The following is a 26,332-nucleotide window of genomic DNA, read 5'->3' on the forward strand; positions in this document are numbered from 1 at the left end:
GAGCCCAAGATAAGCTTAGAAGGATCTGCTTGCAAGTCCCTCACAGAGTGGGAGAAAACACTCCAGAGCCTTCCCTTTGGTTCTCCTAAACTTGGTCATTGACATGCGTGGTTGCTGGGAGTCATTTTGATGTTGGCATAACCCACAGTGACTTTGTAATTTCGAACCACTGTTTTCTAGTGTGTGCTAATTTAGACACATGCATTTCACAATCTAAGAAAAGAGGGGTTGCTATGGAAATTAATTATACAAATAAGGTCACAGGGAGGGAAATGTTTACCTGGTAAGATGATATATTCAGTCATTTTTGTGGTACACATTTTCATATAAACTAACAGTGTGCTAAATGCAATTATTTTCTTTCTGTTAAAATAGAACTTCGAGAACCTTTTGGCAGTTCTCTGATCAGCAAATGTTATTGTTGGCATTTGGATATAATATAGCCTTTTTTTTTTTTTTAAAGATTTTATTTATTTATTTGACAGAGAGATAGACAGAAGAGCACAAGCAGAGGGAGTGGCAGAGGGAGAGGGAGAAGCAGGCTCTGCACTGAGCAGGGAACCCGATGCGGGACTCGATCCCAGGACCCTGAGATCACGACCCGAGCCAAAGGCAGACGCTTAACCATCTGAGCCACCCAGGCGCCCTAGCCTTTTTTAACTGTATTCCATGAATTAAAACTTTCTAAGTAGTCTAAATTCATGAGCTATTGTATCTGCTGCCATTAGAAACAAAACTGGAAAATATGTGTGTTCATCAAATATTTATTGACTTCTTGCTTAGTACAGGGCACTGTGGTCGGTGCTTTGAGGGAGACAAGATAAATGAGGACCCTTGAAGTGGTCTCCGATCTGGTGTAGGAGATTCAAGAGCACACCTGCCCCTGGGGATATCACTTCGTCTGCCTCCCTCCCGAGTAGAGACCGCTGGCTTGCTCATGCCCACAGGCCATATACTGGACAGCCAGGTTGACATTCTCCCCGATCCTCAGTTCTGCTTCCTAATCACCTCCCTTCCTCTGCTCGGCTGGGGCTGGGGTGGACCCTTTCCACCAAGGCTCTTATCACAGCTGCACGCTTTCCTCTCCCTCCCAGGTCCTGCTGGCACCTTGAGTGACTTCACTGTCCTCAGGAAAGATCCTGACCCCCTAGCCGCCTCACGTCCAGACCTCATCCACAGTGGCCACACCGTAGCATCCTCATACAGAGCTGCCGCGCCGCTGATGCCTTCCTCTCCGGCGTGATACTCTCAATTGCCCTCACTCTATGACACCTCCTTGCCAACCCCACTGATACTCCTTTCCCTGATCCCCATAAGTTTTTCCAAGCGTCTGGGCCTTTTTCTGGCTTTGCTTCCTTCCCAGATTTGGGTAGGGACAGGAGGAGTGAAGAAAGCAGAGGTAATGAAGGCCAGCTGGCATCTGCAAGCACTTTATGTCCCTGTCCTCCTGCCAGAACCGTCCAGCAGAATCCCGACCTGGACCAGTCCTATCATCCAGTGGCGCCACTCCTAGCTCGGAGCTGCAAGGCGCCACGGGCCTGTTGCCACCACAGGCGCGTAGGCTTCTCTTCTGCTCGGCATCCTCACGTCCTCAGTCTGCTGCTCTCCTCTTCCTCTTCTCAGAAGCAATCCCAGACATTGCCCACACTCTCCCTGCCCCTTGCCACTGAGTCACTGAGGTCCCAGGAGTGACTGCTCCAACCTAGACCACTTCTAAATCCACCCCAGCTCCCATTCCCTCTGGGCGCAGAGGGGGAAGTCTTCCTCCTGTTCAAGGGCAGCCCCATTTCCAGATCCTACCACCTCGGTTCTTCCGGCGTGGTTCCTGTGACTGTCTCCTTCCTTCTCCTGGATCCTGCCTTCTCCAGAATGTAAACCATGCTCACGTCTCCCCAGCCTGCAGCGCCACCCACGGGCCCCTCTTCCCTTCCTTCCCCCCAACTGAACCCGGTTTTTCTGGAATGTCATCTGTGGCCACCCCACTTCTCCCTTGAGGAGCTCCAGTGACACTTGGCAAAAGGCTGGGCCTGACCCTCTCTTCTGCGCTTCAGACTGTTGTCCCTTGTCTTCGTTAGGCCACTCACTGGTCCTTACGAGACCGCACTTCCCGGTTCTCCTGACTTCGCCAGTCCTGTGTCTTCTTCACTTTCCGGCTGGGGTTCCCTCTGGCTCTGTGCTTGGCCCAGCGCTCTGTTCATTCCATATGCTCTCCCTTTCTCCCGTATTCCCCAGGTCACAGGATACCGGGCCAGTCACCCCCATCACTTTCACTCTAATGTTTGAATGGGCCTGGTCCCCACTATTTTATCCATACCAAGTATTAGCTTTTTAACATTGTTTTTCTGAGTTAGTAGATATAAAGTGTGTTTTGCAGTTCTTTGGCTTATATATTGGCTGACCATTTCTCCTAGATACACTTTGTCCATTTATCTATAGAGACTTTGGAAGTTTTTCTTTTATTTGAATGAACTTTTTTTCTTATTTTGGTGGTAGATATTGAACCTCTTCAGTCATATTTAGCGCATCCAGCTTTTCTCATTCTGATGAAATGCTTCTTTTTCATTCAGTAGAAGTTTTACAGTTTTATAGAGTCGAATCTGTCAACATTTTCCCTTGCTCTTTCTTTTTAAAAGAAACCTTTAAAACATTAAAACTGCCAGTATTTTAAATACCACGAAGGCAGGGTGAGCTGACCGCATGCTAGGTCTCTTGCTTGCAGGGAGCGAGTTGCACAGATGGGGTGTGAAAGCGCCCAGGACGGAGGGAAGCAGAACTGTCCACAGCAGCGCCGGGATGGGCAGCCACACACTGCGCGCCTTTCGAGAAGGCCACCGTCCTGTCTCCCTCGTGTCCTGTCACGACCCCCTCCGTGGTCCCCCACGTGCTCACCGGGCAGCATTCCCCTGGGTGCTGGCACAACATGCCAGAGGCTGACTCGCTGTCCAGCTGGGACTCTCACTAAGACACATCTGCATTTTTTTTTTTAAGATTTTATTTATTTATTTGAGAGAGAGAAAGAGAGAGAGCATGAGAGGGGGGAGGGTCAGAGGGAGAAGCAGACTCCCTGCCGAGCAGGGAGCCCGATGCGGGACTCGATCCCGGGACTCCAGGATCATGACCTGAGCCGAAGGCAGTCGCTTAACCAACTGAGCCACCCAGGCGCCCGACACATCTGCATTATTAAGCGAGTACTGACTGAGTTCGTGGGAAGCACCATGGGAATGCCATCTTTTTGTGTCATCTTGCATTGTGTGTGATCTTGCCTAAGATTCAATTTACCAACAGTAATAATCCACTGGCTGAATTTTGTCATGGTGTCAACGGACCCCGAGGAAGCACTTTCTCCTCTGCCCGTAAGACATATATACACGGATGTGGAACAGATAGAAAGAGCGGTTCCATATAGCCAGTTGCGTTCTGAGGCACCATCCAGTGTATGTGAGCGGGGTCCTGCCAGCCTCCATCTTTACCAAGGAAACGTCATAATATAGACGTTGAAGATACCCACTTTTAGAAATACACTTTTTTTTTTTCTTCTTGGGATATATTCCTATTTCAGATCTGCATGGTTTTATTTAAGTGTTTAACAATATTTCATATTTTCTCTCAGTCTTCACAGAAAAGTACTGCACTGCTAACCACGTGGATAAACTTCCTGGCCCGAGAGACTGGGTGCAGATTCTGCAGGATCAAATCAAACTGGCCAGAAGAAGGTTAAAAAGAGGCTCAGGTATGAATCAGCTGCTGGAAGAGAGTCATCAGCAGCCCTTTCCTGAATTCTCAGATGTGGCAAAGTACAATCCTCTGCTTTAGAGCACTTTTTTGCCTTTTGTCTTTTGAAGGAAAAGTTCTATAGAATGTGCCGTGGTTTTGCATTTTAAAGTCTTACTCCAGTGAGTTTTGAAATTCACCTGAAGATTAAGTAGTAAACATTATTATGTCAGACCATTTACGTTTTACTAGTACAAATGAAGAAGACTGCTCATCTCGTTCATGGCCTTGTGTGTCTTCCCTGTGAGGCTGGGTCTCTCTTTTGTGATCCGCTTTTATTTGCTTGAGTTTTGTTTGTTTGGAGCTGCGTGACTTTATAAAAAGTACCAGTTGCTTGAAGTAAAAAAACAAAACAAAACAAAAAAAACAATTCTTCTACCAGCAACACCACATGAAATAGACAAAGGGGTTTTAAGTCACATAGATATTTCTCAAATCTGGCTTTGGCAGTTCTGAGATGATTTTACCCAGGAACGTGAATACCAGTTGAATTATGACTATTTACATTTGGTCATTTGAGGTCTCAAATGACAGTGGGCCGATATACCAGTGAAGCATTCCTTTGAGGTCAGTTTTCTGCCATCGTGTAAGAATAATCATCTCTAGGAGGCCACAAACCTCTAGATGTTATTTTTTAAACCAACAGAAGATTCCGATCAAACCTCAGGCCGCCTGGCCTGCTCAGAGCCTCCGTGCTTCTGTAGCAGGGAGTGCGGGTTTCGGGGCAGCTTCCAGATGCTGCCTGCCACACAGCTGGCTGGAATGGAGGCCCGGAGAAGAGCAGAGTAGCAGCGCACGTGCAGGGGCTGGGGTCTGCACCAGACCCCGCGCGTGCGCTCCCAGGGTCCCCGGAACAGTGACCGGCCCCCGGGGAAAGCTCCCGGCACAGGCTAGGAACGCCCTCAGTGCAGTGAGACACAGGCAGCAAGGGACCGACCGAGTGCATCTTCAGGGTGAAAAACCTTACAGCTCTCTCTTCTGTAAAGTAGCTATCAGGACTCCAAAGTATTTAGCCACAGATGATTTTTTTTTTTTTTAATTAAAATCTTCCCTTCCTCTTTTTTTCCCCCATTTGCTCCCTTTTACACGCATTGACACTCTTCATAAAGAGCAGTGGACTACTGACATTTGTCGGCAGTAGAAACGTAGTGTTGCATCAGGCAGTAAGTTGTAGTGGAGTCCAGACCTGGCTTTCGGGTCTCTCCTCTGCTCCTCAGCAGCCCTGCGCCTCGGGCAAGTCACTCCAGCTTCCCAGTCCTCAGTGTCTCTATCACGAAGGGACAGAAAAAGCCTGCTTCGCAGTTGTCACGAGGTTCCAGACGTATGTCCTACGTAAATGTCTCCATAAACAAAACTAGTGTGCCCCGCGGTCCCCCCTGCTCCTGTTGTCCCTGCATAACTGCTAGTTACATACGCTCTTTGCGCCTGCACAGGTTTTCGGGCTTGGATGATAAATAAATCATACACTCGCCCTTCCCCCAGGGCTCTCCTTTTCCTCTGCCTTCTTTTTCTTAATCGACAAATCACCGCAAATGAATGCAGCGGGGGCACTCTGCAAAGAACAGGTCTGACTTCCCAGCTCCGATCTGCCACTTCCGAATTCCTGGGACCTTAGCTGAGCCTCAGGCTCTCCATTCGTATAACAGGGCTAATACTTGTCTCAGGGCTGTTTTCAGAGCTAGAATCAGACAATGTTAAGTATTGCCACTAATATAGGGCTGACACGTAATGCTCAAAAAATGTTCATGCCCTTACCCTCCTTCCCTTGGCCAACCCCAAACAAAGCAGAACTATTCCTTTATCCCTGCCATTTCTTAAAACCACCACTGTCTCTTTCTCCTGGACGGTGTTGGTCAGATTTCCTCCCAAAGGGTTTGCCTTGCCTGAGTTGGCTTCCCCGTCCCTGTTCACTTCAGAACCCATTACCTTTGCCCCCTGGCCCCACCCCCGTACAGAAACTCCTGCTGCATTTGGGTGGGATGATCAGATTCGCTTTCTGTTTACATTAACACTCCACTTGACCTGCTTGTTGATTTTGACTCCATGGGATCTCTTCCCTTGGGCTCTGGGGCCTCCCTGTCTTTGCTTCTCCTCCCCGTTCTCCCACACTGCCTTCGGGTTAGTCCACAGCCCCCACTTCCTGGGCCCACCTCCGAAACCCAGCGGCTTGCTTTCCATTCTTGGTGCTGTTGTTATTCTAACGCCTCACCCAGGACTTGAACCGTCCCACCATCGATGGCTCACCAGTGTGCAGCTCCAGACATGTCTGTGTCCCAGGACCCTAGACTTCATTCTCTGAGAATTAGATACTTCCTCTAGCTTCTGGTCTTCCCCAGCTACAACCCCTTCTGCACACCCCCTTCAGCATGGCAGGCGCGGTCCTTGACAGCCAGCCCCACCCTCCTTGCCCACTTCCTCCCCTGCCAGGGGCCTGGAGGCGGGCCCGGCCCTTCTCCTGCCCCCACCTCACCAGACGCCTCCCTGTTCTTAACTGTGCTGGGCTCTCTGCCCGGGAAACAGCACCTCCTCTTGTCACAGATCTTAAAGGACACTTCCTCCTGGAGTCTTCATAGGTGGCCCAGCTCTTTGGTCTTCTGCCACCAGAATAATGGCACTCCAGTCTCCTCCACCAACCCTGAGATCCCCAGGAGCAGGGTACATCTGAGTCATGTTTCCATCCCATGTGTGTGGCACATCGTGGACACACAAGACTATTTGGTGAATGAACAGAACAAATCAGTCAGTGGAAAAGAAGAGTCAGTAATCCACAACGAAAAGGTCTTATCGTTCAGCTCATCCTGGTCACATGAGATCTTGGATAATATTCTATCAGTTCCTTACTTGACATTCAAATACTTATGCCATGGCCCCCAGAATCCACAGGATGGCAACATCCCTGAGCTCTGTCCCTGGGGACGAGGTCCCTAGGATTCCTGGGGACCCCTGTGGTGCTCACGTGGTCGTCCTTGAGTTCCCCTTCTTTCCTCCTCCTCAAGCACGTTCTCTCATTTCCTTCTCTGCACCCTACCTCCTTAGTCCCCTCCTGATTTCCTCTCTTCTCCCTTCCTCCCCCCAAAGGTTCAGAGTCTTGAGTCACAGTGGCCTGACCTCACTCAGGGTAGATTCATTGAATAATACTTAGGAAGATTAACTCCCCTGGTGGGTCTCTCACCTCTTCTTATGCTAAAGGTTTTCTGCCTCAGCCTTACTTGCCTCACAAAGGCCCCTTTTTATTACTTCAGCCTCCTTAGACTTCAGGCTCCAGGAAAGGGTTGGGGGGAAAGGGTCACAGTTGAATGACGGGTGTTAACAATGACAACTGTCCAGTAGAGTACACAGCAAATCACCCCTTACTGAGCCCCGATGCCCTGTTGGGTGCTGTGTCTCCTCGGTTTCATATCCCAAGTGAAATTTCATTTATTAAGCCTGAATGGTATCTTTGCTAGTATACAGTATTAAGTTGGTCTTGTGTTGCTGAAATTCTACCTTGGCGATCTTGACTGTTTGGGTATGTAGGAACTTCATTTGCCTATTGGGGAATTGTTGAGGCCCAAAAAACAGAGACGCTAAGGAGAGCAGTCAGGCCTGAGAGAAATCTAAAATTTGCCATAGTGAAGAGACCTGAATTTCATACTCTGTAAGCCCAAAAGAGAGGGGAAGGGCCAAAGAACCCCAGGAACTGACCACTTGGCTACCTTTTGGTTCTTCCACGCACTGGTCCCAAGAATGACACCAACTTCTAGCCGGAGGTGGGTCAGTATGTGCGTGCGCTTCAGTTCCTCTGCCTAGAACCCACAGAAGCGGCCTGGTCTCTGCCTGCTCCACGGCGGGTGGACAGAGGAAATGGGAAAATGTGAGAAATACTTGGAGCAACTTGGGAGCTTGAGGGAAAAGAACTGTATGAATCCCGAGTACCAGTGCTACTAATTCAGGAATGACAGAGCCAACTCCAAGGAAGGAGGAAGGAAGAAGAGGGCTCTGTGTTACAGAGCATGGGCCTCCAGCTGAGGAGGATTACAAGTCCCTGGGGGACCTGAAAAGCTTAAGTTTGAAGAGGAACCTCTGAAGGTAGAAGACATGAAAAGGAGGGAGAATACTGAGTATATATCGAGCGTATTGCGGAAGGCTATTTTCAGAGACACGGGTGTTAAAAGGAGAACCACAGGCCCAAAGTGGAGTCTCTTGTACTAGGGCCACATCACCAGACCTGGGCGTAGTACCTAACCTGACTGCACTTTCAACCTCCCCCGGGAATGTGCTCTTAACTGGTCAGTCAGGAATTTTCTGGTTAGCACCAATAAAGTAATCTGTCACATGGAGCCTCTCCATCTCGCAGAGCAAGATGAGGTAATCCACCCAATAAGACCCTTTTGTCCCCAAAGGAAGGTGGCCTTACCCACAGTAATCCTTTTCCTGCTTATGACTTTCTCGTCCTGTCTTTTAAAACCTTCATGCTTTGCTGGAGCCCTTTGGATCTCCCTCTGTTTGCTCAGTGGGATGCTGCCTGATTCCTGATCACTTCATAAAGCCAACTAGATCCTCACGTTTACTCAGTTGCACTGTGTTATTTTTAACCCTGGAAACGGCCTACATGACTAAAATAGGCAGTTTGGTTTAAATTTCGTTTCCTCGTTGTAAGGTAGTGTGGAAACAAATTCAACGTATAGTTTTCATACCATTCATTTTTTAACAAGGGGAAAATCCATTTGTAAGCTGGTTGGGGAAAAAGTTGATCTTGATATAAATTTGTATTTGATAAAAAAAAAATGTTTCCTCATGCTATATCTTTTATACATAAGCATACTTTTTTTTTTTTCTCCTAGTGTCAGGTGCTGAGACCAATTATGATGAGCTCCCTTCCCTGCCTCCCCCCAGCAAACACACATGCACACAGTGGGCACTTTCCTCCACGTTCCTGCTTCTGTTTCCCACAGACTGGCCAGTGAGCACATTTCTTAACCATCCCAGCATCTGTATTAGTGAATCACAGGACACACACATTTCACACAGACACGCCTGCTTCTGCAGAGTGGGATCCAAACTGTGGACAACTCCCCTATCCTTCCCTTTCCGTGGGAGCCTCTCGCGGGCTCAGATGTTGTCTGCCCTGTTCCCTAGTCAGCATCATATTCGACTCAGGGCATCTTCACGTCTGCACTGGGTTTAGACGATCCACCTAGCTGTTTGTGATGGGCGCCTTGACACTTCTCTGCCTTCTTGGCAAGTTCCTTCTGCATCTGAGAGGGGGAGGTGGCTCCAGGGTAGACCAAGGGACAGCACATCAGCAGTGACCTGCCAGATAGGCTTTCTCTTCCAATTCTGTCAAACACTGTTGCACTTCATTCTCCCCAAGCAGCACCAAAGTGGGACCCTTGCCTTTCCTTCCTGAGGCTGATAGGAATGAGAGGCCTGGATCCAGATGTGGCTCCTGCTCCTGTTCTTTTGTCTTGATTATTCCCAGTCCAAGTGGTAATACAAACAGTGTCTCATAGATGTTCCACATCTTCAACCTTATTTATCATATTGGGCACCATTCCTGGAATTAGGTACAGACTCTAACTGGGCGAGCTCATCAGCTCGCTGTGGCGGGAAGCCCACCCTGCCCCACACAGAGCTGAAAGGGGGTTCTGCGAGTTCAAGCAGAAATTCATTTGGGGCTCTCGTCACATGTAATAATTTCCTCCTGTACCTGGAATGATTCCTTTCCCAGTGTGGATTTTTAATCATTCTCATTAGGTTATTTCCTCAGAGCTTGAAACCAGAGTTTTTTATTTGTGTTAGATCCAAGAGCAAAGCTTTCACTGCTATTAAATTTTTATTGGACTTGCTCAATCTTTTCTAAATCTCACAACTTGACTGTCACCTGAGAAGAAAGACTATGAGCTTGTTGTTACAGACAGATGTTATAATTAAATTTAAGGAACACAGCTGTGTCCTTCACCCGTGACACTTGGCCCTGTTCATGCAGCCAGCATGCGCTAATTTGCATACGATAATTTGTATTTTTCAGATGTATACATTCCGTTTTTATTAGAGCACAGGATTGCATAGGCCTGGTTTTTAAAAGTGAGGATGGGGGCCCCTGGGTGGCTCAGTCGTTAAGCATCTGCCTTCGGCTCAGGTCACGATCCCAGGGTCCTGGAATCAAGCCGCGCATCGGGCTCCCTGCTCGGCAGGGAGCCTGCTTCTCCCTCTGCCTGCCGCTCCCCCTGCTTGTGCTCTCTCTCTCTCTGTGAAATAAATAAATAAAATCTTAAAAAAATAAATAAATAAAAGTGAGGATGGCTAAATTACAAAGGGAGGGGTTTTGTTATAACTAAAGAGAAAGTCATTATACATGTAGAGAAAGTTACTAAAGTATAAAATGAACTAGAAGTTGAAGATTTTAAAAATTGCTCACAGTGATGCATGCAATATATGTCTGGACTGTTAATAGCAAAGAGATTAAGAGCGCAGGCATGAACCTGACTCACAGCCTTGGCTACTTACTAGCTACATTCCCTTAATCTCTCTCTTTTTTTTTTTTTTATAATCTCTGTACCCAGTGTGGGGTTCGAACCCACGACCCCAAGATCAAGAGCCACATACTCTTCCGACTGAACGAGCCAGGCGTCCTGTATTACCTTAGTCTCTCAACCTCTGTCTGTCTTGGTTGTTTCCTTTGTTAAAACAGGCATAATAACCAACCTACCTTGTAGGATTTTCTAAGAGTTAGATGACATGATGTGTGTAAAGTGCTCAGTAAATGGTAAACATTTAATAAATGGCGGTGGCTCTCGTTGCTAGTATTGATATTATTACTGAAAAAATTTTTAAATCCTAGACGATGATAGGACTACCATGTAGCTCATCTCCCTAATCAAATTCACTCAGGCCAATTAGAAGAAAATAGTGTCTTCTCAGTATAAAGATAACGTATGTTCATTATTTCATAACAAAATTTTAAATGCCTGTAAGCCTTTCATCCAGATTGAAACACTGTTAACATTTTAGTATGTCCTGTATTTTGTCTGTAAGCCTATTTTTAAAATTTTTAGTCTTATCATTTATCCTCACACTTGAATCAAATATTTTATGTTATTAAATAGTCACCTACAACATCACTTTAGAGGAGAAGAGCAGAAACTCTTCTCCAGCCCAAACTGGTCTTGACTGTTGTGTCTCCTCTCAGCATTTTCTCTGCGGTGGATTTAGCGGGTCCGCAGACAATGGGCCTTTCACTGATGCCAGCATGTAGCGATCTGGGGACAAGGTGTCAGAGAATGAACCGGAGTGGAAGCCTTTGAGTGTTTCTAGCTATATCTGCCCCCCTGATTGTGTTTAAAGCCACAGCAGTAAAAACAGGAGCAGAGTATTACTTTGGCTTCCCACCGGCTCAGCCTTCCAACGTGATGGCAAATGGCGGCCCCCATGTGACTGGCCTCACACGCACCTGCCAAGGGAAGCAGCCCCGGGACGCACAGAGCAACTAGCAAAATTATCCAAATGGCCCTGATGAAATGTTTTGACCTGTTCCCAGCATGCTGGGGAGACTGATGAGCCCATCAGTTGTCAGGAGACATAGGAGCACTTTCTTTTTTGTACTTAGTGCAAGGTTTTCTGTGACTGAAGGAGCTACCTTTGGAAAACTCTTAAGGAGATTAAAACATATCAGGCATGAGCAAAACCGTTTGCATTCTGAAACACAGACGTGACGAATCTCTTGAAGATACACTTATTCCTTCTGATTTTCTTTATGGCTGAACTAATGCCCGTTTTAGACGGGCAACTCTAGGATCTGAGTTTCCAATCTTCTCCAAAGAAAGGCTGGTTCTCAGAATTTCCTAAGCCTCCCCCACAGGGATGGTTCTGGGGATGACAAGGGAAAATTCTACCACAGGGATTCACTGACCTCTGTCCTTCCATGATCATACTTAAGCAATTTCCCCCAAATTCTGGGTGGATATTTAAGCATAGGCAAACAAGGGGAAATGAACTGAAATCATCAGTGATTGACAGAATTAGGTTCATAAGATACCAAAAAGAAATTTAATGCAAGAAAAAAGATTTTATATCATTATCTTAAAAAAATACTTTAACTACTGGTACTGAAGTCTGTATTGTGAACCAACTGAAGCTGCAAAGGGGGAAGAAGGTTGAAACAATCATGCATTACTGGAGTTTTTAAATTGTATTACTGGGTTCAGGAAAATGAATGTGTTCCCTGAAATTAATGAGATTTGTGTTTTATGTTTGTAACCAGCAGAGGTAGCTGACGGTGATGAAAGACTGGACAGCATTTCCCTACCACCAACAGGTAAAACACATTTACATTTTCATCACCCGCTGGAAAATACAGCACATGAAAACATTTGCATTGAAAATGTTTGTAACGTCAGAGATCCAGATGCTTGAGCAGACGGCTTCTGGCCCAGATCCTAGTAATCAGAGGTTCTCAGTGCCCTGTGTTGAGAGATATTTTTACACTGAGTCTGAAAAGCTCCGTTTTTCTCACACTGTCTCATATTCTCAAGAGCCTCAGAACAGCAAGTTCTAAGAACTTAGTGTCACAACATCGTGCCTCCCAAAACCTGTGGACGTTAAGAGGACTTTAACGTGAAATGATATTGCTGTCTAGAACAAGGATCACCAGTTTCATGATAAAATTCATGTCCGGTCTGTCCTCGTCCACCTCCCCTCAAGGGGGTTTTGAGAGGCAGTCATGGCTCTTCATATAATGGGCACACATTATATGAAGAAAGGCTGGTTCCTCGCATGCGAGTGACTGAATAAGCCAGTCCCTCTAGCATGGCCGCGTATTCCCTGTTCTAGAAGCAGATCAGCCTGCAACATCTGCTACAGTGGGAAGCCACACACATAATAACGACTTCACAGTATTTGACTCCAACCCCGGCCTCCTGCTTATACCTGAGAGCCCGAGGGACGGGGCCCCATCCCTGGGCCATGCGACAATTTACTCCCTCAGTTGCTGGCAGGACTCTTTATTGACCGCCCTCCAAAGTCAACCTGACGATTTTCTGCCTGCAAAACCCAGACACCCCAAAAAACCCTCTAAGGGAAAAAGCCCAACTCCAGATTTAGGGTGATAAGTTTTAAGTACAATCCAGCCAATAGAAGTGGAAGAGCTAGTCCTTGTAGGAGCGCTGCTGAGTCGCGTGTTCACCGCAGCACCTGTCCCAGGACGGTAAGGAGAGCAGAGTTCCCAGCCGTGGGACAGGCACGGGTCAGGACAGCGAGAAAGCCCCGACTGTGTAAATGACGCCTGGCTTTCCCGGTCACTCCGTAGCTAAGCAACAGATCGATGGTCACATAAAGGAACTGCGGCCCCTAGTACAAAAAAGGCCTGCTTACCTCAAGTCCTTACCAGATGCGGCCCTCATACGAAAGGGAATCTAAAACTCCGCTTGTTTGGCTATGTTTCCACATTTATGAGTTAAGATAATGGAGATGCATGATCTCTACTATTCCTTCCCCTAGTGTCCTTGTCCGTCAGGACAGCTCGCATTAGCCTTGTTCTGATCACACCTGGCCCACTCCCAGCAGACCCACCAACTACTACTCCCAGTAATGGCTCCATGCATTTCAGGAGGCGGTCTTGAGGAAGCCCGCCTTCCTCCCCAGCGCCCCCAGGGCCGAGGTACTGCCCTTCCTCACGATCTTCCTGACCCTATGGGCTTTGTTATCATTAGCGGTACTGCTGTTATTATTTGAAAGCCATTCCCCTTGAAATAATACCTTTGCATTTTCCTGTCTGAAGATGGAGGCAGAGAGATGTTTCAGATGAGGAAATTGAACCCGGGATGGTAGAACCACCTCAAGGAACTGAAAAGAATTTCCAGGAATCTGAGAAAGAAGGAACAGTAGTGATCATCTAGTCCCCTCCCTTCTTTTTATCCAGTCCTTTTATTTTACAGGTAAAAAAGCCTGAGGCCCAGAAACCCTAAATGACTCTCTCAAGGTCTCACAGCTGGTTGGTGGCCTGGCCGGAGCCCGGCCTCTCGACTTCCAGCCCTTCTACCGCATAGCTTTCTCATACCTAAGCCAAAGCCAGCTTTTCTCTGCATGTTTCCTAAAGATCCTAAGAGTCGATGGATGTACTAATCCCTTTAGGATTCCATTCCACTGTCTGTCTTCACAATTAGAATGTCTGTCGTAAGCCTACCTGAAGTCCTCTGCAGTTGAAACTCACTTACTGCAGCTCTTTCTCAGTTCTTGCCCAGGTCGTGAGGTCCTGACGGACACAGTAGGAGTAGCCAGGTCTCTCCACTAGACTCTTGGCGTTTGATGCAGATTACTGCACAGCATGATAAATCATACCGTTTATCACTTAGAAAAGGGGAAAAGAAGTTGCAGATTGGTGCTCAAATGTCACAGTATTGGAATTACATCATCTTGGTTAGAGTAGCGTGTCTGGATCGCCTCTAAAGTAAAAGCCCCGGTCTGGGCAGCGTCTCTGCAAACAGCACCACCGCTGGCCCTCCCTCCTCACCTCTGCCCCAGGAGGCCGCCGCAGAGGCGAAGTGCACCTCTCCTGCACCGGTGGCTTCACCCTTGCATTTGAGACTCACTCGTCCGACCTTCCTTCTCTGGGTGATCTCAGCTGGCGACGGTGGGTCCTTTTGAAAGATGTAGCAACACCTTTTATATTACCTGTTTTACGGTCTTTTTCCTCCTTCCAAATCCGTGTGTGTTGGGGAGGGGCGGGGAGAGGGGGGTAACCCTTAAGCGCGTCTACGAACGGGGACTGAGCAGGTCAGGGGTGCGGTCAGCCAGGCCGCCGATGCTTGATTCAGTCGCTACACTTCAGCAACCTTCAGCGGGTCTAGTTTTAACAAGAATAAGAGCCGGTTTTCTTCATTCCTTTTCCCTCACAACCCTGTCAGTCAGCGTGTTGGAGCAGCTCCCAGGAATCAGCGAGGTTAGGTTCTGGAAACCAATACCTGCCCTCAGGGAGCCCTGGGGCCTGCGTGGGGCAGGCAGCGTGAGCAGCGCGCTCTGACGGCCCGAGACCCACCCACGACTGGGGGACACGCTCTGCCGGGGAGGAAAAAAAAGTACAGAGAAAGTAAAATTGAAACAGTGCTTTCTAAAATTTACAAAGGAGGCTTCTTCATTTGAAAGAGGGTAGCGCAGAGCTCACCTGGGCCTAGCAGTTTTTGTCATAAATTGGCCATCTTTGACATACTTCTGAACAGTTAATGAAAAGTAAAGGAAGAAAATATAAATTAATTTTACCACTCAGACAACCATTATTGGGTATTTTTCCCCAGACTTTTCTATTTTATTTACACAATGGAGACCCAAATACATAAAATTTTTGTTTCCTGAGGGGTTTTTTTTCCCTTTTTTTCAACCTCACAAGCATTTTCCACTTTTCACAAATCTTCATACACATCATTTTAATAGCTGCATCATGTTCTCTCTTACAGGTAAACTGTATTTTATTTAGCCATAATCTATTCCTGGACAGTATGTGGACATACTCCAATAGTAACACACAGTCATGGACTTTCCTGTAAAAATAATCAGTACAAATTTCCAGTGGCTAACAGTGCTCACAACTAAAGCCTTGGCTGAAAAATTAGTGACTTAAATGTGAAACAGATACTTCATCAGCGAGGGTCTCCACCGAGCCAGCCTCCTTGCCTCTAGCCCCGTCCTAGAAGGTGTACAACTCTCCTTTAGAGAAGCGGCCCCCCTTCATTGTCTTGTCTCTGTTGTAGGTCATATATTTGACACCAGGAGAGAAAACACAGAAGACACAGAGCCAGATTTCACTGCCTAAACTTTCCTTTTAGTGACACTGTTCATTAGCACATGTAACTCCTTCCGTTGAATTCCCTCAGAGATCCACGTAGCATTTCAGGTTCCTGCAAAGTGTGGGCGTTCTGTGAAGTTTTCCCGTCACATTTGAATAGTTTTCGTATACTTTCTTTGTCGTATGTGATGATCAAGCCTCCGATTTGGTGTTAAGATTTTTAGAAATCATTTTGAGAGTTGACTCGTTTGTTACCTTTTAAAAGTCCAGCGTATGACCAGTGAGTTCATTGTTCACTAAAAAGAAGCAGTTCTCTCTCGTTTTTTTTTTTTTATAAGCTCAATGTGAATATATAGGGTTTTGAAACATACTTATTTTAATGTGCACGCCTTAGATGCAGAATAAAGGAGAACAGCTCTTTCCAGTACTGAGGGAGCAGTTGGGAAGGCCAACGTTAATTAGGCCTTCAGCGGCTTAGAAGATGAAAACGCTGTTTTGGGAGACAGGATAGCTCTGACCTATTAGATGAAATCATTTGTAACATCGGTTCCTCCAAAGATAGCCATGTGTAGCTGAGTAAGTGCAAATGATCTATGAACTCTTAGGGAAGAAAGACCTTTCACAAAGACGTGTCAACACAGTGACAAAATGACTAATTAAAAGGCGAGAAACTCAAAGTAACCAGTGACCCACACGACACCTAACAACTGTTTTCACAGAGGATTTTAAACTGCGGGGTCCAGGGTTTTGGCACCGTGTGGCCACCAGCCACAAATGGACTTAATATTATATATTTCATTTGGCTCCTAGTACACGCGCCCTCCACTTCGTATGAAACCAACGTACGAAAATAAGGGTTTATACTAAAGAGATAGCTTGCCATGTGGGTATTTGTTTTATAGAAATATTTACCTCCAGATTCCCTTCTCCAAAAAGATGGTGAATTTAAAAATACCGTTTTACTTAGAAACATTGCATGTAGACCTCATTCACTGTATAAAGCAAATTACCATAAAATCTTTGGCACTTGACCCAAAGGCCAAAAATCAGCCGGAAAGAAATTTGGGCTGTCGACATGCCGAGCCGGAGGGAGAAAGAATTGTTGCTATTTCCCTAGCACCTGTTTTATGAGGTCCTAGAGCATTAGAGCTCAGAGTTCTTGTAGAGGCACCCTGTCCAAGGGACTCATGCCATAGCACACCGAACCGCTCCACCTGAGCTCGGAGGGGAGCTCGGGGGCGATGCAGGGGTCCACCGAAGGCCAGCTCATCAGCCGAAGATGAGAGATGGGAGGCATCCCTGAAATGTGACAAAGCTGGTCCCAGGCGTGACTTATAGAATCAGTCTCACTGCTAGAGAGCTCCATCTCATATCCGTGTGTCTTTTGCCTTATTTCTGAAGTTACAAGGAAGGTTCAGAGAAATGGTTTCCGTCACATCCTATAGTTACTAGCCGTTTACATTTCTAGGCCTGTTAGGAATCCCTTCCCTGAAACTGGTCCCATTGGTCAGCAAGTGGCCCCGATGAAGTCCTACATCCAGGGCTTTTGTTTTTCTGCAACGTATGTTTTAAAATTTGTCTTCTGCCCCCCAGCAGGAAATATTTCTCAAGGGAATTGAAAAGATTAATTAGTGACCTTTCAACTCTATTACAGTGAGATGAGTATGTTGCCAATAAAGGTAGAAACATTTACCTTACCACTGTGGGATCTGTTAAATATGCATCACGAACCTTCGAAAGCACTTCCTTCCAAGACTGGGTGACAGCTTGGATTTTTCAATACTTGAGGAGGGGTGGGGATTGCTCAACTCACAAGTACGTGCAATGCATCCACAAATTGGAAATACATATCACAAAACTGCAGCAGTAAAATCATATTTTGTACATTAAAATTGTATTTGTGTTTACTTACTGTGACTACTGTTCAGACTTTATTCAGAAATCCTTTTTATAGGCTTTCTTAGTAAAAAAAAATATATATTCCATATCTATGGATGATGTCTCAATCTTCTGTATATATGTTTTATTAATATGTAAATATTTAGATTTTTTAAAATTACTATGTTCTTTAAAAAGAATTTCAACACAAGGCTAGATGTGAAATGGTGTATAACATTGTGTTGTGATATCAATTCCCAAGATGCTCTTTATGTCCGTTCCAGAAGAATACAATAAATTACTTTAATTGAACGTGCTGTTTCGTGCCTGTGTGCCAGTCCTCCGTGTGTTTATGAAGAGGAGTCAGGGCTAATCATTAATTAAAAGGTATTTATTAATACTCGGATGATCTTACACAGAGAGTTACATCTCCTTAGGAAGCTAATTTTTAAAAAATAAACAAACTAGATTGCCACCAGAAAGAGTGTCTTCAAATACAGAAAGTCTCAGGCTGTGCCTGGCAGTCCGGTGAACGGCTGTGCCCGGTCCCCACGTACCACTTGAACATTAAGTACCGATAGGCTCGAAGCCTAATTTTAAATGAATGAGGTAGCTTTATAATCTTCACTTAAAAGGTTAAGCCCTGCTTCTATGGAAACACCACATCAGAAGGACAAATCCGTCTTCTTTAGTGCAAAGTGGCTAGTCAAACCTAATTGCTTTATGCTCCTGTCTGAACACAGGAGGGCGCTGCTCCTCATTACCCCTCCAACCTCCTCCCGCCCCCCCCGCCCCCGCCCCCCGGCCTGGAGTACCCCTAGGCGGGTCTGTCAGTTCTCCCCTGGCCTCTCCTCGGGGTCTGGGGCCTGGCTTGGGAGGGCCCGGAGCTATTCTGCAGCTGCCAGCGAGGTGGGCGTGGGGTGGGGGGTGGGCAAGAGCGACCACAGAAGAAAGCAGCTGGGTCGCCGGTGCGAAGGCGGCAGGGCGAGGGGCTTGCAAAAACAAGAAAACCCAAACTAGAGCCAGCTGGAGCGTCTCACGTACCCACACCTGGAAGCTGGGAGCCCGACACCAGCCTGCCCCGCGATGCCTCTAGACGTCCGTGCGGCCCTTTGGGCCGCGGAACGATCTGTGAGGGGGCCCGCATCATGTTATTTGGCCCAAGGCCCTAGGATGCCCTCGCTCCCACACATTTATGTGTCACCCGACCGACTGACAGCCCTGAAGGGTTGCAGTGTGAGGGGCCCAGGTGCACCACGGGAGGCGCCACTGGGAAGGGGACTGTGTCCTGTCCCCGTGGACGGAAAGCTCACACGCTGCCTCAGTTGCCCCCCCCTCCCCAAGGAGTGACTGGGAGCGGCGGCTGGCTCCTTCCCCAGCTGCACCTTGAGTCCAGCTCAGCCGTTTACTGAACACCCACCGAGGGCAGGGGCTCGGAAGCAAGGGAAAGAGCAGTGAGAGCCGAGGCTGGGGAGGCTGGCCAGGTGCCAAACATGCCAGGCCGCGCAGATCATCCCAAGAGACTGGGAAGACGCAGGGCAGGAGGGGGTGGGGGGCGGGGACCACTGAGGCCCCCTAAGAGATCTTGATCAGATTCATATGCCGGATTGACCTGTCTGGCTGAAATATGGTACACTGACGGGGCAGGGGCAAGCCTCAAGCAGGGAGTCCCATTGAGAAGCTGTGGGAATAGCTAGGGATAGATGGAGCTGCCATGAGGACACAGCCCCAATGCCCAAGCAGAAGAAAGAGAACCAGCGGGACTCGGTGACTCACTAGCTTGGGGTGGAGAGGGAAGTGCAGCTCTAGGGAGGAGAGGGGGCTCTGGCTGGGGAACCTCAGTGTCCCCTGTGCTCCCTAAGGTACGGAGCATGGGGAGGAGCCATTGGGAGAAGAGTGACAGACGCGTTCGTGTGCGAGGTTACTCCATCCATTCATTCATTCTCGTGTGTGCTGAACACTTAGGATGGGCCTGGTGCTGTTCTAGAGGCCAGTAGAGCAGAGAGCCAAAGTCCCCGTGTGGATGGGGCCCACCAGGACCGTCACAAAGTGTGAGCCGGGAGGAAACACCAGCAGATAAGGCACAGTGTGCTCCTGAACTGGGGAAGGAACTTGAACTTGGAGCTCTGGCCCAGACTAGAGCCAATCAAGATTTAAAGCACCCTTCATTCAGCGTAATTCGAGTCTCAGCTAAACATCAGCACAGAGCAAGTCCTGACCGGCGGCTTATAAGCAGCCACTGGTCCCCATCAGGTCACAGGCTCAGTGCATTCTTGTCACTTACCACTCTCTGACACTGTCTTGCTTAACGACGGGGTTGTCTATGGCCTGCTTTCCACCGGCATCTAAGCCTCACGAGGTCAGAGACCTTACCTGTAAGACCATGAAGGTTTCAGGCCCTGGTGAAGACACTTTCAGGACATCCCTCTCCCCGAGAAAGGGTGGACTGTGACAGATGAGGGATGCTGGGTACTGCACTCTCCCTTCTTCTGTCCCGTAGTCTTAGGCCCCATGCCCTTCCTCTGTCCCTGTACGGACACTCTTCATCAACAGCGGAGAAACTGTGTCTGTAGTCCCACACAGGACATGCAGCGTGTGGCCCATGAGAATTTGGTAACTCAAACGATTCAGAGCAACGCTTTGAATTTACACAAATCAACTCCGTCTGTACTTTGTAACCTCAACAGTATGCAACTGATCATCCCCCTATATATGAAAAAGCCGAAGAACAGTCTGGAAACGAAGCCCAGGTGGGATAATCTGCTGTGTGCCGTGCGTTACACATACTGATGTTCCAAACAGACTTGACTTGTGTGGGGTTTTTGTTTTTGTTTTGCCATTTTTATCTGTTAATGCTGAGCAACTGAGGGACATTTTAAACCTAAAGTTTGAAACTAAGCTACTTTAGATAATTCCTTTAAAATGCTTTCCCAGAACGCAGCTGATGTGAGCCTGTGAGATGGAGGAGGTGACCAGACACTAGCTCTCTTGACTTACAGTTGTTCACATTCTCCACCACGACGCCATAACAGATTCAAAACGTGGAGGGCCCTCGATGTGAACATGGAGTGAAAATCAATTTTACAAAGGAAATTGAGCATCCTAAATTGGTTCAATTAAGTGGCGGACCAATTGCATATTCTGGTAGGAAAAACAACTCTGTGCTCTACTCTAGCGATGGGGAGAAAGAGAGAATACATTATAATAGATGGCACTTGCTCTGTGTGTTACTGCATGAAGCATCCTCCAAAAGTGTTTCTAAGCACTGGAACCCAGAAGCGACTCATGCCAAGCGACTCATGCCAAGCCCATCCCCCTCTTGTGAGGAAGACGGTGACAGTGCCCAGTTAGGGGAGCCGTCTCACTGTGTGAAGCACCACCCCCCCTTCCACTCACTCCTCCCGCCGAGTCTCCCTGTAACACAGACCTACAGCCTTGACTCTCATTGTGAAGATTCTGTTTCTGTGGTCTGTGTCACATATGTTCAAGTACGGCTGTCCTACCACCTCCATCGTGTCGGTGTTCCTTGGGAGCGAGAACCACAGCTCATGGGACTTTGTCCTCACGGCCCTGGCTCACCAGTCATGGTGGAGTGGGCGTATTTCAACCCCGGGCTGCTGCCCCTGTGAAGGGAGAGGAGCCAAAACGGCCCTTCATCATGCCTCAGCTAGCTTTAGCACATACAACTTTAGAAAACAGACACACTCTCAAAGACCAAGAAATGACTTTTGACTGGAGGGTACCCAGTGACTTTGGAGGTGGGAAGGAGGAGGTGGTAGAAGTTGACAAAATTAGTCTGAATTCATTGGACAGATTGAACGCAGGAGAAGAGCCAAGAAATGCTTTAGAAACTGTGACAGGGACTTACTGCCCTCCCTTCATTCCCTCACTTAAACATATTATAAAACTACAGAAATTGAAGCTGTGGTTTTGGTATAAGAATAGATCAATATCACTGATATGAGGAATTCTTAATCGCAGGAAACAAACGGAGTGTTGTTGGAGTGGGGGGTGGGGTGGGAGGGATGGGTGACTGGGTGATAGACACTGGGGAGGATATGTGCTCTGGTAAGTGCTGTGAATCGTGCAAGACTGTTGAATCTCAGATCTGTACCTCTGAAACAAATAATGCAATATATGTTAAGAAAAAAAAAAAAGAAGAAGAAGAAGGTAGCGGGAAGGGAAGAATGAAGTGGGGGAAATCGGAGGGGTAGACAAACCATGAGAGACGATGGACTCTGAAAAAGAAACTGAGGGTTCTAGAGGGGAGGGGGGTGGGAGGATGGGTTAGCCTGGTGGTGGGTATTGAGGAGGGCACATTCTGCATGGAGCACTGGGTGTTATGCACAAACAATGAATCATGGAACACTTCATCTAAAACTAATGATGTAATGTATGGGGAATAACATAAGAATAAAAAAAATTTTTTTAAATAAAAAAATTAAAAAAAAGAATAGATCAATAAACTAGAATGGGAATTTAAGGAAAACCTTGCCTATAGAGACATATACAGCGTACATTGAAGGTATTATAATAACAAGAGGTGTAAATATAAACGGGCTCAAATGAAATACAGATTTTTTTTTTTCCTCTAATTCAGAATAGCCCAGAAGCGGGTGGGTGGTCCACAGTGTTGGTAGGTAGCTCTGTTCCATGAGTTCATCTAGAAACCCATTCGTATCTTATTGTTCTCTCACCCCCTAAGAGATGTCCAGGTCCATGTGGTCAGAGCTGGCTCACCAGCGGAAAGTCTACATTTGAGCCTATGGGAAGGTGGGAAAAAGTTAGTGGAGGGGCACAATTTCCTTATGAAAACATGATCTTGGGGTTGCATAGATCACTTCTGCTACAGCAAAGGAAGAGCGAGGAAATATATCTCTAGCCGGGTGGCTATGTGCCCAGCTAAAATTTGGATTCTGTTACTACCAGGAGGAGTGGGAGAATGGAACTGGGGACATTGAGCTGTTGGTTCCACAAATGCCATTTTAAATGGCAGGAAAGGACCAATGATTCGGTAAATCGCGTTGAGGACAACTGGCCAGCCATTTGTAAGAACAAAATAGACTCAAAATGGATCTTAGACCTAAATGTAAAAGCTAACACTATAAAACCTGTCGAAGAAAACAGAGAGGTAAGTCTTCACACTCTTGGGGCAGGCAGTGGTTTCTTAGATAGGACATCAAAAGCACAAGTGACCAAAGAAAAATAGATAAATGGGATATCATAGAAAGGAAACACTTGTGCTTCACAGAAAGTCAAAAGACAACTCACAGAAGGGATGAACAGATTTGCGAAGCATATATCTGATAAAGAATTTGTATCTAGGATATATAAAGAACTTTTACAACTCAAAAATAAGAAGATAACCCAATTTAAAAAATGGGCAAAAGATTCCAACAGACTTCTCTCCAAAGATATCTAAGTGGCCAATAAGCTGATACGCATATGAAAAGATGCTCAACATCACAGTCATTAGGGAAATGCAAATCAAAACTGCCAGATACCACTTCACACCCACAAAGAAAGCTGGAATCAAATGACAGGCAACGTGGAGAAATTGGAACCCTCAAACATTGCTGGTGGGAATGTAAAATGGTGCAGGCTCTTTGGGAAACAGATTGGCAATTCCTCAACAAGTTAAACCGACTCACCGTAAGACCTAGCAGTTACACTCCTAGGAAGAGACCCAAAAGAACTGAAAACGTGTACACAAAAGACTTCTACATGAATGTTCAGAATCCAGTATGTGGATTTTATGTATGTGAATTCTATCTCAACAAAGAGGTCATAAAAACTCCTAATAAAGTTAGACCCTCCTACCTTACCCTGGATGTGGCATTGATTCCAGGTATTTCAAGGATTCAAGCAAAACAAATAATAAAAATACTAGGAAATTTTAAATTCGTATTTTCATAAGCTTGAGGAGAGAAAGGATTTCCCAAACATGAAGAAATTATCAAGTAAAAATAAATTCATTAACTAAAAATGTTTAAATCATACTTTCAAAACTTTACCAAAAAAATCTTTTTTAAGATTTTTTTTTAAGATTTTACTCATCCATTTGGGAGAGAGAGAGCACACACAAGCAGGGGGAGGGGCAGAGAGGGAAGGAGAAGTAGACTCCCCACTGAGCGCAGAGCTAGAGGCGGGGCTTGACCCCAGGACCCGGAGATCATGACCTAAGCCGAAGTCAGACGCCCAAACCAGTGAACCACCCAGGCACCCCTTAAAGATTTTAAGTAATCTCTACACACAGGGCTCGAACTTACAACCCCAAGATCAAGAGTCACATGCCCCACCAACTGAGCCAGTCAGGTGCCCCAAAATTTTACAAAATTTAACAGTAAATGACAAAATGAGAAAAATATTTGCAGAGTAAATGGTTGTTAAGAGTATACTTATTACGGGCGCCTGGGTGGCTCAGTTGGTTAAGCGACTGCCTTCGGCTCAGGTCGTGATCCTGGAGTCCCGGAATCGAGTCCCGCGTCGGGCTCCCTGCTCAGCAGGGGGTCTGCTTCTCTCTCTGACCCTCCCCCCTCTCATGCTCTATCTCATTCTCTCTCAAATAAATAAATAAAATCTTAAAAAAAAAAAAGTATACTTATTACATGCCCAACTCAGAAATCAAATGGCCAATAAATACTAAAATGCTAAAATGAAACCAAGAAATACAAATTTAAATAGTAGCAGGAAGTATTTTGGTTATTCATCCAACTGACAGAAGTTGAAAGAAAGGCAGCACCAGTGTTTCTTGTAATGAAAGGAACTTAGACACGACTGATAGGTAGGTTAATTAGTACGGTATTTCTGGGGGCGGTTTGGCAACATAAATCAAATTTGTTTAAAACCTTTGACCCCGCAATTGTGCCTGGAGTTTTTCTGAAAGCAATAAAGATTTACCCAAAGATTAAGCCACAAAGCCACAGCGTGTTCATCACACATAGTTAAAATAATAAAACCAACCAACCAAGACAATTTACAACGTCCAACAATAGCTTAAATTCCAATACCTCCTTAAAAGGGGATACTATGCAGCGATCTTAAGTAATGTATACAGAGATCCACAATCAATTAATTGAAAAAGAAGCAGGTCACACAAAAATAGGTACTGTAGGAATTTTTTTTTTTTTTTTGAATGCACGAAATCATAGAAAAAAAAGTCTGAGAGAACATACACCCAACTGTTGATGACAGTTATCTCTGGACGGTGAGATTATAGGTACTTTAAAAGTTTCTTCCTGTTGTTTACCTGAGTTAATATTTCGATAAAAAACATGCTGCTTTTGCAATGAGAAGGGAAATCAAAGATATTTTAGTAATGTAGAAAATGGAATGGCGTGGAGAAATGTTCATGATATATTTACTGTTAAATAGTATGTTCAGCCTGATCATACTTCTTAATTTCAGAAACACATTTCTTTTTGTTCAGTTAGAAGTCACGGTAATTGTAACTACAAACACAGACAAATTGCCACATGTCCCCACAATGTATACCAACAGCCACCTACAGCTTTAAAAAGGTACAGATGATGTTTTACCATTAGCCTGGTCACATTTTGTAAAAGAAATCTGTGTAGGAAGAAAGGGCTCAATGGTCTATGTATCTATGACTATGTCATGCTTGCCGTTTGGATGCCGTTAGGAACCTGAAGTATCAGCATAACCTCTTGTAATACAGGCTTCTGAAATGTCACATGAGCTCCAGTAAAAACCTCAACTTGCTACTCTAATCATATGTCCACTGAACCTACTTACAGGAGTCTGGAGGTTAATGCTTTACTTTGAAAGGAAAAAAACAAAACAAAACCAAAAAACCATTGCGCAGCCTGACAGGAAAAGGATATCCTCTCCATAGTTTGAAAGGAAACTGGAGATGCTGCTGTATTAAAAATGTATTAGCTGCAAGACAAGAAGCCCTTCTGAGGTAGAAGTGCATTTGACATATCAGTTCAAAAAACAATACGGTCAGGGCGTTTGGGATTTGGAGAATGACTACCTAAGAAAAATAAAACACGGGGTAAGTTGCTGTGGCAAATGGGGCCAAGAATTTAAGCAGTTCAGGTGGTGCGAATCTGTTCGCTCATTGGCTTCTTATTCATCTGTGCAGTTTTGCACTGACTTTACAGACTTGTAGGGGTCGAGCCCTGCATGCAGTATAACCATAGTAGATACGATTATTATCCCCGTTTAACAGGTGGAAAAAAGGGAGGTAACCTGTTCCAACTCCCAGAACTAAGGACTGGTTTTAGTCAAGATTTGAAACTGACTCCCCCCACATTCCCGTGAGAGAAGCCTTTAGAAGAATCCCGGTGAGATGGGCTTATATGATATACCTTTCTGCTGCTCTTTATACCTTAGTTTGCCCAAAAGCACTCAGCCAGGAATGATAGCACATGTTTACTGAGGCTTCTTCAGAGCTAGAACTGTCCTCAGTATCTTACCCATACTAATTCAGTTAATCTCCATTACAAGTCAGGAAGTCGTATGATCGTGCCCATTTTACAGATGAGGAGACTGAGTCACAAAGAGCTGAAATAACTTGCCCCACGTCACACAGCTAGTATGTGACCGAGCCAGGACGCAAGCCCAGGCATTCTGATCTAGAGGCTGTGCTTCTAATCCCTATGCTTTAGGATGTATTTCTCCATAAAGGTGTTAAATATCTAGTCTATGTCAGTCCTGAAGTGTTCTACTTGAATCATTTCGTTTGAAATAGCACCAACACTACTGCTGAGAAGTAGCTCGTGTCTTCAACTTGACGACAGATTATTAAAAAGTTTCCAAGAGAACACAGCAGAGTGGTTAAAAGAAGGAGTTTTGCAACCAGAATGACCAGGGTTTAAATACTGGATCTGCCATTTACTTAGCTCTGGTATCTTTTTATCCCTGATTTCCTCCCACTCTCCACTGTCCATCTGTCCACAC

The 26,332-nt window shown here is 46.1% G+C and overlaps 1 protein-coding gene across 9 annotated transcripts in view; it reads left to right on the plus strand.

Moving 5' to 3' along the window:
• BEND7 (BEN domain containing 7) overlaps positions 1 to 17,719 on the plus strand; it is a 79,668-nt gene extending 61,949 nt beyond the window's left edge. For 3 of the 9 annotated variants that reach the window (XM_035021606.1, XM_035021614.1, XM_035021610.1), the window contains 2 exons: positions 3,611 to 3,730; positions 12,014 to 17,719. In XM_035021606.1, coding sequence (XP_034877497.1) covers positions 3,611 to 3,730; positions 12,014 to 12,165 — 272 coding nt within the window. In that variant the 3' untranslated portion in view covers positions 12,166 to 17,719. Of the gene's footprint in view, positions 1 to 3,610; positions 3,731 to 12,013 lie in introns of those variants that run through there. The other 6 variants (XM_035021608.1, XM_035021611.1, XM_035021609.1 and 3 more) reach the window with 6 other exon arrangements.
• Positions 17,720 to 26,332: the final 8,613 nt, after the last annotated feature.

Source organism: Mirounga leonina, unplaced genomic scaffold, assembly GCF_011800145.1.
Source record: "Mirounga leonina isolate KUSES-001 unplaced genomic scaffold, KU_Mleo_1.0 Mir_175, whole genome shotgun sequence".
Lineage (NCBI taxonomy): Eukaryota > Metazoa > Chordata > Mammalia > Carnivora > Phocidae > Mirounga > Mirounga leonina.